The sequence below is a fragment of the Somniosus microcephalus genome, chromosome 13 (assembly GCF_052327205.1).
Source record: "Somniosus microcephalus isolate GS21.2 chromosome 13, FLI_Smic_1.0, whole genome shotgun sequence".
In the NCBI taxonomy this organism is placed as follows: Eukaryota; Metazoa; Chordata; class Chondrichthyes; order Squaliformes; family Somniosidae; genus Somniosus; species Somniosus microcephalus.
In genome coordinates, this window is record NC_140999.1 from 42,257,138 (window position 1) to 42,271,042 (window position 13,905).

At 45.1% G+C, this 13,905-nt stretch overlaps 1 protein-coding gene across 2 annotated transcripts in view; it reads right to left on the reverse strand.

Moving 5' to 3' along the window:
* tmem259 (transmembrane protein 259) overlaps window positions 1-13,905 on the reverse strand; it is an 83,720-nt gene that overhangs the window by 8,356 nt on the left and 61,459 nt on the right. For both annotated transcript variants that reach the window (XM_086004823.1, XM_086004822.1), the window contains exons 6-8: window positions 11,480-11,580; window positions 3,889-3,946; window positions 315-398 (exon numbers count right to left, since the gene is read on the reverse strand). In XM_086004823.1, coding sequence (XP_085860949.1) covers window positions 315-398; window positions 3,889-3,946; window positions 11,480-11,580 — 243 coding nt within the window. The remainder of the gene's footprint in view (window positions 1-314; window positions 399-3,888; window positions 3,947-11,479; window positions 11,581-13,905) is intronic.

Genomic DNA, 13,905 nt, shown 5'->3' on the forward strand with positions numbered 1-13,905 from the left:
GACCACACAATGTACCATTTTACCCAGGTATGCTGACAATTTTAAATAAAAACAGGGAATGCTTGAAATGCGCAAGGAGGTTAGCCAACATCTGAAGGTGAGACAATAAATTATTTTGTGGGACCCTTCATGAGAAGAGCTCACATTCAAAATGTTAACTGGTCTTTCTTTCAGGTGAGGATGAATCAAATGTCACCAATGGAAACTTGTTCCCATACCTCAGGTATTGCTTGCTATTAAACGTGCAGCTTTCCATATTCATGAAAAAGACAGGAACGTCAACAAAAACTCTACTGAACACAAAACATTCTTACCAACTAGTGCTAGTATCACAGTAAGTAAAGGAGCTGCAGGAAATGCAATTGTCATGTTCATCTCCAGCATCTGCAACAAATCAACTGAAAGAAAAAAGTCCGTTAATTGAAAATACACCATGCTCATCCTTCAGATTTTATATTAGACTTTACTGCTCCTTTTACAATGCTTGTCATTTTGTTTCCAATTTGGTCTGGTACAGCACGCCTGCAATTTTGGGAACTATGGTGTATATTCTGTGATAAAAATATAACGTTGAGGTGGGGAAAAATACTTTACATTATTACTTTGCCTATTCCTACTTTATTATAACCATTATACCCTACAGGTAAGCAAAGCATGTAGCATTTAAACATGTGGGAAAGCCACAATAACATCTATAAATAATATGGGTTGTCAGGTATTACATAGAATATACAACACAAAAACAGGCCATTCGGCCCAACCAGTCCATGCCAGCGTAAATGCTCCACTCAAGCCGCATCCCGTCTTTCCTCATCTATCAGCATAACCCTCCATTCCCTTCTACCTCATACGCTTAGCGCTTCCCCTTAAATGCATCTATACTATTCACCGCAATCACTCCCTGTGGTAGCGAGTTCCACATTCTCACCACTCTCTGGGTAAAGAAGTTTCTTCTAAATTTCCTATTTGATTTCTTGGTGACTACCTTATATTGATGTCCTCTAGTTTTGCTTTTCCCCACAAGTGAAAACACTGTGTCTACTCTATTAAAACCTTTCATAATTTTAAAGACCATTAAGTCACCCCTCAGCCTTCTCTTTTCAAGAGAGAAGAGACCCAGCCTGTTCATCCTTTCCAGATAGGTGTACCATCGCATTTCTGGTATCATCCTTGTAAATCTTTTTTCCACCCTCTCCAGTGCCTCTATATCCTTTTTATAATATGGCGACCAGAATTGTACACAGTACTGCAAGTGTGGTCTAACCAAAGTTCGATACAAGTTAAGCATAACTTCCCTACTTTTCAATTCTATCCCTCGAGAAATAAACCATATTGCTTGTTTTTTTTTTTTAATGGCCATATTACCCTGCATTGCTACTTTTAGTGATGTGTATTTGTACTCAGAGATCCCTTTGCTCATCTACCCCATTTAGATTATTTTCCAAGTAATATGTGACCTTCTTATTTTTCTTACTAAAATGGAATACCTCACACATAGCTATGTTGAAATTCATTTGCCAATTATATGCCTATTCTGCAAGTTTATGTCTTCTTGTAATTGGTTGCAGTCCTCCTTAGTGTTGCCTGTCGTCCAATTTGGTGTCATCCACAAATTTAGTAATTGTGTTTTTGATTCCAAAGTCTAAATCGTTAATATAAATTGTGAACAACATTGGTTCCAGCACTGATCTTTGTGGGACCCCACTTTCCACCCTCTGCCAATCTGAATAGCTACCCTTTACCCCTACTCTCTGCTTTCTGTCTTGAAGCCAGCTAACTATCCATTCAGCTACTTGTCCCGACTCTGCCTGCTCTGACATTATTCATTAGTCTATAATGGGGTACCTTATCGAAGGCCTTTTGGAAATCTAGATAAATTACATCCACTGCATTGCCCTTATTTACTCTCTGTTTCCTCTTCAAAGAATTCATTGAGGTTCATCAAGCAAAACTTTCAGTTTTGAAATCCATACTGACTATTCATTACTACATTTTTGGTTTCTAGATATTTTTCTATTTTCTCCTTTAGTAGGGATTCCAATATTTTTTCCTACCACCAATGTTAAGCTGACTGGTCTATAGTTCCCTGGGCATGTTCTATCTCTTCTTAAATACAGGTATTACATTAGCTATCCGCCAGCCCTCAGGCACTACATCTTTTTCTCTCCTAGATTCTTTTAAAATGCGCAAATGTAATTCGTATGGACATGGTTTTTATCCTCTTTGAGGTTGATTAGTTTATTAAATATTTCTCCTCTTTATTTTAAATGCAGTTATATCATTTCTAATCTTATCTTCCGATGTCATGTCCACCTGATCTGCCTCCCTGGTAAATACTGAAGCAAAGTAATTATTTAATATTTCTGCCATTTCGCTATCGTTGCCTGTGATTTTATCCTGTCCACCCCTTAGTGGCCCTATTCCATCCCGACTTCCTTTTTCTAATTTATGTGCCTGCAGAATATTTTACAATTTTGTTTTATGTTCCTTGATAATTTAATTTCAAAATTCCTTTTTGCCTTCCTAATTTTCTTTTGACTTCTTTCCTATTCTCTTTGTATTCTCCCTGGTCATGCTCTCCTCTGCTGTCCATGTACTTAGTGTCTGCCTCTTTCCTTACCCTCAATTTTTCCCTTATGTCTTTATTCATCCATGGTGTCTCATTAGTGTTGAGTTTGTTATTGCGTTTTAGCGGAATATATTTTTCCTGGACTCTGTTGAACAGGTATGTAAATATAATATTCAAGTATCTGCTTATTTATTATGCTTGTAGCTTAGTATCAAATTAGCACTCTGGCTGATAAGATTCTGATATGCAAAATTGCTTTCATGTGTTTAGCAATGTTTCGTACATATTATAGCATTAAACAAATAAGAATCAAAGTGGGTCAACACTTGAATACAAATCCCTGCCTTGGGCATCAGCCCATTTCTAGGAACTACTCTGGGTTCACTGCATTAAATAATAATGGCAGTCATTCAAACAGACTTCTGATATGACCTACTGGTCCCAGAGTTGCCAGTTACTGTTAGAAGTAAGCACCTGACTGGGCCAAGTGTACAATGCCATTCTATAATGATCTACTAGATTGCAGAGGATGGAGAGGAGGCCGAAAGAACTTTCTACACTGCAAGTGCACCTCCCATCGATCTATTGAGGAACACAGTGGACATGCAGTACATGTGCAGTTCAGACTATCGTAACAGAGTTTAAACAACAGTTGAAACAAATGTCTGTAGCATTAAAGATTTGCATATGTATTGTTTTTTTGAGGGGATGGAAGGAAAAAGGAAAAAGGAAAAAAAAAGATGAACAAATGCAGAAACGGCATGAAAATAAACCTAGGGAACATCCTTGAGTCAAAATGTGATAAATGTTATAGGTGTAAGGGAATCACATATTAAACTGTTTCCCAGAGGGCAACGACAGCTTCCCGATGGCTGCATGAAATGGGAGATAGAAATGTTGCTTTCTGAATCAAGAATATGCAGGGTAACACATGAACGTACAAGGACACAAAGAGCTTGAAATTACACAGGGATAGAAGCATATGAACATTTAACAGCATTCATATGATATTTCTTCCTCCATTATTTTAATGGAAATATTTCTTATTTTATCATAAACTGGTCAACCCGTTTGAATTACAGAGTGAAATATTTCACCAGGCAATAAATAATCATGCGTTAGTATTCCGCAGCTTAACTTGAAGCCAATGGGAATAAAGGAAGAGGAAATGAGGGTTTGTTTTGTGAATTTATATTTATACCATGTAAGCACTTCAGCAAGAACTGAGCAAATTAACATTTTTAAATAAAGAGGCACCACTTCCTGTTCACTTTATACAAAGCTCACTATAGTGAAGAAACCTTAAGACACAGACTTACCAATAAAGACAAAGATCTGATGATGAGAGTAACGTAACAGCATAGAAACAGACAATGTCTGGGGAAAAGGAAGGAAAAACAAACAAACAGTCAAAGCTTCTCCTAAAAATGGGGATTAATTGAAAAGTTGACTTGTGAATTATTTCTAAGCTTCAATTTGATATAATTGCAAGCAGCTAACAAGTATGTGCCTGCATATTCAATGTCAAAAGATTTAGATATTCTCAGCCATTTACACAGGATAGGTGCTATGGTTGCAATCTACACCACTGCATAGGCAGTAATTCAGACCAGCCCTCAATTAAAGAGGTTAGACAGTTGAACAGATGGCATGAGGAGGAATCACAAAACACATTCTACACCAGGGCATATCAATAATCAATGCCTTACCTTGCATTGTAATTTATAAACCTCTCGTTGGAGACCCTAGTTTGAAAGACATTCTGTTATGCTATGTGTACTCTTACACAGTTAGTGGACTGAACAAGCTTAGTAAGGTTTGGGTGAGGAAAGCAATAACTTAGATCATAGAACAAGAAAATGGCCATTTGGCCCATAAGTCTGCTATTTCCACAGCTCACGTACACTCTACTCTATTGTGGATTCTCCCCCACAAATTTAATCTCCTTCCATAGCCCTGGTACAATATATCTGGTCATGAACCCCCCGCACTCATTTCATTTCCTGAGAGAATGTTTTGTATAAATATGTCCCCAGTCACCATCATGCAAAATCCAAAATATTCATCCATCCTCACATCTCCACTATGCAATCCCGGCTCTGTAGAGAAGAGCTCGAGAAGCATAGGACTATGAAGCATTTGACCATCGCAGTCTATAACTAGTCCTACAACCATCAATCCAATTTCTAACCATATATTTACATAACCAGGATCTTTAGAAACAGGTCAACAAGCCATTTTTTCCTGTAATTTGATCCTATAACCCGAAATTCTTTCCCCTTTTAGAATTACATCTAATTGCCTCAAACATACTTACGTGGTTTACTTTAATGGCCTTCCCTGGTATTTTAGTCCACCAGTCCATTACCATTTGGGTGGAAAAAGTTCTTGGATTTCTCTTTTTATTTTTAATTATTAATTTTGAACTTGTGCCCCCGGGGATTTGAATCCTTCACTAGTGAACAATTTGCCTGGATTAAATCTTGCCAATTCCATTGAAAACAGCCAATTGATCACCTCTAAGTCTCTTTTTAAAAGAAAGCACACCCAACGTCCTTAACCTTTCCTCATAACTTTAATGTGCACAGGTTATTTTTTAAAGAAATTAACTGACTCAGTAGTTCTTTCTGATGGAGCAGAATTACCATCTTCTCAACAGTCATATGACTGCAATGGAACTGAATATCAGGCGTTGCGTATAACGGGCAGCCAATCCGATAGCGCCCGTCTTGTGTCACCGCCGATACAAATTTTTAGCCCCAGGCCTTCATGAACTTGTGGAGAACATAAGAAATAGGAGCAGGAATAGGCCACTTGGCCCCTTGAGCCCGCTCCGCCATTCAATAAGATCATGGCTGATCTTGGGTTCAAAGCCACTTCCCTGCCCGCTCCCATAACCCTTCACTCCCTTATCTTGCAAAAATCTGTCTATCTCTACCTTAAATGTATTTAATGACCCAGCTTCCACGGCTCTCTGGGGAAGAGAATTCCACAGATTTACGACTGAGAAAAGTAATTCCTCCTCATCTCAGTTCTAAAAAGGCGACCCTTTATTCTGAAACTATGCCCTCGTAGAGAGAATTAAAAGGACAATTTCTCAGGTAAGAGGCACTGAAAAGGCTGCAATGGAATAACTTAATGTGAACAGCAATCTACTTCAAAAGAAATCTATCTTGCCCATATTAATATATATACACATTTCCTAACATTACAACGTACATTTATATAGTATTCAGTTCATACAGAGATGCATTGCAGAGCATTTTACAGAACAGCCAGCAGTGAGGACACTGAACAGAAATGAACAAAGGGAGGAAGGGGAAAAAAGGAGCATCATAAGGAGGTTTTTGAAAGTAGGGAGGGAGATGACAAGGCAGAGATACTGAGAGTGGTTCAGAAAATGGGATATAATGACTACTTCCATCTCCGTAACATCACCCGACTCTGGCCCTGCCTCATCCATGCCTTTGTTACCTCTAGACTTGACTACTGAAATGCACTCCTGGCTGGCTTCCCATCTCCCACCCTCCATAAACTTAATCTCATCCAAAACTCTGCTGCCCGTATCCTAACTCGCACCAGGTGCCGTTCACCCATCACCCAAGAATCTTAAGTGAATTCTATGGGGCATGGGATGCCAGTGGAGCTTGGCAAGGACAGGGGTGATGGGGATCTGCCCTTAGTACAGGCGAGAAAATGCAGTGGCATTTTGGATTACTTAACGTATTACCTTTCGGTCTAAGGTTTTGTCACAACAATTAAGAAAATGTGGGCTGAAACCGGTACTGATACATCGGAATGGTCCCTGGATCAATTGGAAGGCTTATCAATTACTCCATAAAAGGCGATGAATTAGGAAAGTAATGAAGAGGTTTTTATTAACTAAAGAACAGAGCATGCCTCTCGTGGCTAACTGGTTCCAAGGAGGAAGTGGGTTACCGAAACACCCACCTTTATACCTGGTCATGTGGGCGGAGCCAGCTGAGGCATGCATTGGTACACAGCGCCAACCAGAGGTAACAATATGCAATAACGATAACAGTAGGATACAATAACAGTGGTTTACCACATTCACCCCTTGTTTAAAATTTAGTCCGGCGGGGTGAAGTGTACTACAAGTTCGTGTAGGTAAGTCTATCAGGAGGCCTTGTATGACGTCCTGATCGTCGTGGTGGCGGCGGCGGTGGTGCAGTATCCAACGTCGAATCTGGTGTCTGGGTGGTCAACGAAGAGTCCTGGGGCTCCGGCATGCCGTCTACAGGGGTTGGGTTGGGAGAAGTGGTGGGGGATAACGGTGGTAATTCAGGGGCACCCGAGGGTGCGAGGTCTCGTATTGAGGCCGTGTCCTCCCGCCCATCTGGGTACACCACGTAGGCATACTGGGGGTTGGCGTGTAGGAGGTTCACCCTCTCGACCAGGGGGTCCGTTTTATGGGTCCTCACGTGCCTCCGCAGTAGGACGGGCCCAGGAGAAGTCAGCCATGTCGGTAGCGAGGTTCCCGATGTGGACTTCCTGGGGAAAACGAACATTTGCTCATGAGGGGTGGCATTAGTGGCAGTACAAAGCAGTGACCGGATGGAGTGGAGCGCCGCAGGGAGGACCTCCTGCCAGCGAGAGGTCGGAAGGCCCTTAGATTTTAAGGCTAAGAGGACGGCCTTCCAAACTGTCGCGTTCTCTCTTTCCACCTGGCCGTTCCCCCGGGGGTTGTAGCTGGTGGTCCTGCTCGTAGCAATACCTCTCGCGAGCAGGTACTGACGAAGTTCGTCGCTCATGAAAGATGAGCCCCTGTCGCTGCGTATATAGCTAGGGAACCCGAACAGGGCGAAGAGGTCATTCAGACATTTGATGACCGTGGTACTGGTCATGTCTGGGCAAGGGATGGCGAACAGGAAACGGGAGTACTCATCAATTATGTTGAAGAAGTACACGTTGCGGTCAGAGGAGGGGAGGGGCCCTTTAAAATCGACGCTCAGGCGCTCGAAGGGGCGAGTGGCCTTGATCAGGCTTGCTCTGTCTGGCCTATAAAAATGCGGTTTGCACTCGGCACAGACTTGGCAGTTCCTGGTCATGGTCCTGACCTCCTCGATGGAGTAGGGCAGGTTACGGGATTTGATGAAATGGAAGAACCTGGTGACCCCCGGGTGACAGAGGTCATTGTGGAGGGACTGCAGTCTATTAACCTGCGCGTTGGCGCATGTACCACGTGATAGGGCATCTGGGGGCTCATCGAGTTTCCCGGGCCGGTACAAGATATCATAATTGTAGGTGGAGAGTTCAATTCTCCACCTCAAGATCTTGTCGTTCTTGATTTTGCCCCTCTGCTTATTATTGAACATAAAAGCAACTGAACGCTGGTCAGTGAGAAGGGTAAACCGTTTTCCGGCCAGGTAATGCCTCCAGTGACGCACCGCTTCCACAATAGCCTGGGCCTCCTTTTCGACAGAGGAGTGTCGAATCTCGGGGCCCTGGAGGGTCCTTGAGAAAAAGGCCACGGGTCTCCCCGCCTGGTTAAGGGTCGCAGCTAGGGCGAAGTCGGATGCATCGCTCTCCACTTGGAAGGGGATGGACTCATCCACTGCGTGCATTGTGGCCTTCGCAATATCGCTCTTGATAAGAGTGAAGGCTGCACACGCCTCTGGTGTCAGGGGGAAGGAGGTGGATTTGATGAGGGGTCTGGCTTTGTCCGCATAGTGGGGCACCCACTGAGCATAGCAAGAGAAAAACCCCAGGCATCTCTTCAGTGCTTTTTGGCAGTGGGGGAGGGAGAGCTCCATAAGGGGGCGCATTCTGTCGGGGTCGGGCCCGATGACTCCGTTCTCCACTACGTAGCCGAGAATGGCAAGGCGTTTGGTGTGAAACATACATTTCTCCTTATTGTACGTTAGGTTCAGCCGCTGGGCCGTACGGAGGAATTCTTCTAGATTAACGTCATGGTCCTGCTGGTCGTGGCCGCAGATGGTGACGTTATCCAGGTAGGGAAAGGTGGCCTGCAGCGTGTTCTGGTTAACCATCCGGTCCATCTCCCTTTCGAAGACCGAAACCCCGTTGGTGACGCCGAAGGGAACCCTAAGGAAGTGGTAGAGGCGGCCGTTCGCCTCGAAGGCAGTATACTGGCGGTCCTCATGGCGGATGGGGAGTTGGTGGTATGCTGACTTAAGGTCAATGGTGGAGAATACTCTGTATTGCGCAATCTGATTGACCATATCAGATATGCGAGGAAGGGGGTATGCGTCCAGCTGAGTGTACCGGTTTATGGTTTGGCTGTAGTCAATGACCAGGCGGCGTTTATCGGTGGTTTTAACGACTACAACCTGGGCTCGCCAGGGGCTGGTGCTCCCTTCGATAATGCCCTCCTTCAGGAGCCGCTCCACCTCAGAGCTAATAAAAGCTCTGTCCCCGGCGCTGTACCGCCTGCTCTTGGTAGCGATGGGTTTACAGTCGCGGGTGAGGTTAGCGAACAAGGGAGGGGGGGGGGGGGGGGACTTTGAGTGTGGAAAGGCTGCAAGTGGTGTGCGGCGGGCGATTTAAAAGGTGTTGGTTGCAGACTGAGAGTGGGGGGAGGGGTCCACCGTATGCTAATGTGACACTTTTAAGGTGGCACTGAAAATCCAACCCTAGCAGCACGGCAGCGCAAAGACGGGGCAGGACAAGAAGTTTAAAATTTTTATATTCTGTGCCCCTAACCGAAAGGGTCACCACACAGTAGCCGCCGACGTCCATTGAATGGGACTTAGACGCCATAGAAATCCAATGGCGCGTTGGCAGGACCGTGAGGGAGTGGCTACGTACCGTGTCGGGGTGAATAAAACTCTGTGCTCCCGCTGTCAAATAGGCAAGTGGTGGCGCGGCCGTTTACCGTGATGTCCATCATGGACCTGGACAGATGATGAGGCAGGGCTTGATCCAGCGTAACGGAGGCCAGTGTATGGCTTAGTGAGTCGATATGGTCGTCCGACGAGACGGTGGTCGAGTCCGGAGACAAAATGGCGGTTGAGTGCGGCGGACAAAATGGCGGCGGCCATGATTCAGGTCCCCACGTGGCCGGAGGTGCACAAAATGGCGGATAAGATGGCTGCCCCCACGGTTCGCACGCGGCGCTGCTGGCGTTCGCGGGTTTCCCCCTGCAGGCATTGGCGTAATGGCCTTTCTTCCCGCAGCCCGAGCAGGTAGCGGTCTTAGCCGGGCAGCGCGCTCTAGGGTGTTTTAACTGGCCACAGAAATAGCATTTTTGGGCCTGGTTACGGGGCATCGCTGCAGTTGGTACCGGGGGCGGCGGTCCCGGTTGATTTCGGGACATCGCTGCAGCAGTTGGTACCGGGGGCGGCGGTCCCATGTCCCAAGGTCACGATGGCCATGGCGCGGCACCGTTACGTGAGTATGCTTCGAGGTTTCGGTGGGCCGCATCTAACGAGAGCGCAAGGGCTACGGCCGTCTTCAGGTCGAGCTCCTTGCTTTCGAGCAGTCTCTGCCGGGAGTAGTCGGACTGGAGGCCCCTAACGAAGGCATCACAGGTAAGTCCCTCCGCGTGCCCCGCAGCCATTACCTCCTTACAGTCGCAGTCCCTGCAGAGTGTCTGTAACGCCTGTAAAAATGCCTCTACCGATTCCCCCGGTTGCTGCCTGCGGGATCCCAAGAGGTGTCTGGCGTAAATCGTGTTCACTGGGCGCGTGTATTGCCCTTTTAGTAGTTCGAGGGCCGCCGTGTACGTAGTAACGTCCCGGATGAGTGTATATACTTGAGGGCTCACCTGGGCGGTCAAAACTTTTAGTTTGTTCTCCTCCGATGTCACGGCGGAGGCTTCTAGGAAGGATGCAAAGCAGCTCAGCCAGTGTTCGAAATTGGTCGATGAACCCGCTGCTTGAGGGTCGAGGTCCAGGCATGCTGGTCTGAGGGCTCGCAGCAACGCCTGCTGTTGTTGCTGTTCAGGTGTCGACATTTTACTTTTAGTTAAAAAAATTGATACGCTTATCAATTACTCCATAAAAGGCGATGAATTAGGAAAGTAATGAAGAGGTTTTTATTAACTAAAGAACAGAGCATGCCTCTCGTGGCCAACTGGTTCCAAGAAGGAAGTGGGTTGCCGAAACACCCACCTTTATACCTGGTCATGCGGGCGGAGCCAGCTGAGGCATGCATTGGTACACAGCGCCAACCAGAGGTAACAATATGCAATAACGATAACAGTAGGATACAATAACAGTGGTTTACCACAAAACCTCTCCTGAACGTTATTACAAAAATCAAGAGTGCCCATCCAACATCCCAGTTACATTATGGAACAGATTTTGACAGAACCAGCTCCGTATTTAATATTGTTCCCCTTCTACTGAATCCATCTTGCTTATGCTGCACTTACAATTTCGACATTTGGCTAAAACCTCTCTGATGTCAGAGGAGGCTACATAACAGTCCAGCAACATTAAAAGTGGCTTATCTTTGCCTGTGACAGCACCAACGCCAGGTTGGCGATAGAATTGTCTCAGATACCATTCTTGCTGTTGGACACCACCTTATAAAAGGTAAATGGGCTATTAAAATTGATCAGAAAGTCTCTTCTAGTTTTTCACTCCCATGTAGAGAGGAGCAGAGCAATTCGAACTTTCACTCCGCTTCATATGGCAATACAAAGCCATTACCCATTTTTTCCCCTGTGGAAGCAGCAAGAAAAAGCTATAAATATTCCATACTGGGGAGAAATTCCCGGTGATCTTCAGACAGCCTTTTGAGTAATACAAATAGATGCCATCCACTACCACCTGCAGCTTTTTACATGAAGTGTGCATTAAGTTGCTCAGTATATGCTATACATCTAGGAGATAACAGGGAAGTTTTCAAGATTTTTTTGCCCATGTCATCTGGAAGCCAGCCGCAGGAATGAGAGACAGGTTTATGGTTTACTAACATACTTACAAATATAACCATGATGACGAAGGCTGCCAGGTAGGAGGTTCTAGCCATCCACATGCTAACAAAACGGTAGTGTTCTCCCGAAACTACATTGCGCAAAAAACCTAGTTTAAAAAATAAAAACATTGTTGACATTTAAGATGAAACTGCCATTCAATGCAAAATGGTAGCATTTTAATTCAGATAACTTATAAATCCTGCAATAAACTGACCACTTCCCATCACCAATGTCAGGCTACCCATTTGGAATGGAGCCCACACAAGAAGTTCGAGCTGTGCAGCTGCACTTATTGACGGTGCCCAAGTAGCCCTGGCAACACACCAGGCTAAATTTGTTTCTTAATGAATTGCCATTAACGCAAACATAAAAGTCTATGAATTATGGTTTCTAAATTGTATCAATGGTTACTGGTGCCTTCTTCTTCTTAGGCAGTCCCTCGGAACCGAGGATGACTTGCTTCCACATTAAGAATGAGTTCCAGCTAAAAGGTTAATGGAAAAGATGATCATAGACAATTGTGGAACGTAAGAAATAGGAGCAGGAGTAGGCCATTTGGCCCTTCGAGCAACCTCCACCATTCAATAAGATCATGGTTGATCTTCCACCTCATCTCCACTTTCAAGGGAACAGTAGCGTAGTGGTAATGTCACTGGGCTAGTAATCCAGAGGCCTGGACTAATGATCCACCACGGCAGCTGGGGAATTTAAATTCAGTTAATTAAATATATCTGGAATAATTACTAGTATCAGTAATGGTAGCCATGAAACTATCGGATTGTCGTAAAAACCCATCTGGTGCACTAATGTCCTTTAGGAAAGGAAATCTGCCGTCCTTACCTGGTCTGGCCTATATGTGACTCCAGACCCACAGCAATGTGGTTGACTCTTAACTGCCCGCTGAAATGGCCCAGAAAGCCACTCAGTTGTAACAAACTGCTACAAAACACAATAAAAAGAATGAAACCGGACGGCCCACCCGGCATCGACCTCGGCATCAGCTAGGGACACGGCAACAACACACCCAGCCCAGTCGACCCTACAAAGTCCTCCTCGCCAATATCTGGGGACTTGTGCCAAAATTGGGAGACCTGTCCCACAGACTAGTCAAGCAACAGCCTGACATAGTCATACTCACAGAATCATACCTTTCAGCCAATGTCCCAAACTCCTCCATCACCATCGCTGGGTATGTCCTGTCCCACCGGCAGGACAGACCCACCAGGGGTGGCGGCACAGTGGTATACAGTCGGGAAGGAGTGGCCCTGGGAGTCCTCAACATTGACTCCGGACCCCATGAAGTCCCATGGCTTCAGGTCAAGCATGGGCAAGGAAACCTCCTGCTGATTACCACCTAACGCCCTCTCTCAGCTGATGAATCAGTACTCCTCCATGTTGAACACCACTTGGAAGAAGCACTGAGAGTAGAAAGGGCACAGAATGTGCTCTGGGTGGGGGACTTCAATGTCCATTACCAAGAGTGGCTCGGTAGCACCATTACTGACCGAGCTGGCCAAGTCCTGAAGGACATAACTGTCAGTGTGGGCCTATGACAGGTGGCGAGAACACCAACACGAGGGAAAAACCTACTTGACCTCATCCTCACCAATCTACCTGTCGCTGATGCATCTGTTCATGACACTATAGATATGTGAAGAGAAAAAGATTGGTGAAGTCAAGCTTAGGTCCCGTGCAGTCAGAATCAGGGGAATTTATAATGGGGAACAAAGAAATGGCAGACCAATTAAATACATACTTTGATTCTGCCTTCACAAAGGAGGACACAAATAACCTCCCAGAGATGTCGGGGAACAGAGTCTAATGAGAGGGAGGAACTGAATGAAATCAGTATTTGTAGGGAAATGGTGTTAAGGAAATTGACGGGATTGAAGGCCGATAAATCCCCAGGGCCTGATAATCTACATCCTAGGGTACTTAAGGAAGTAGCACTAGAAATAGTAGATGCATTGCTGGTCATCTTCCAAAATTCTATAGATTCTGGAACAGTTCCCATGGATTGGAGGGTAGCTAATGTTACCCCATATTCAAAAAAGGTGGTACACAGAAAACGGGGCATTATAGACCGGTAAGCCTGACATTGGTAGTGGGGAAAATGCTAGAGTCCATTATAAAAGATGTAATAGCAGAGCACTTGGAAAACAGTGACAGGATCGGACAAAGTCAACATGGATTTAAAAAAGGTAAATCGTGCTTGACTAATCTACTGGAATTTTTTGAGGATGCAACTGGTAGAATAGATAAGGGAGAACCAGTGGATGTGGTGTATTTGGACTTTCAGAAGGCTTTCGATAAGGTCCCACATAAGAGATTAGCGTGTAAAGTTAAAGCACATGGGTTTGGGGGCAAGGTACTGACTTGGATAGAGAACTGGCTGGCAGACAGGAAGCAAAGAGTTGGAATAAACGGGTCT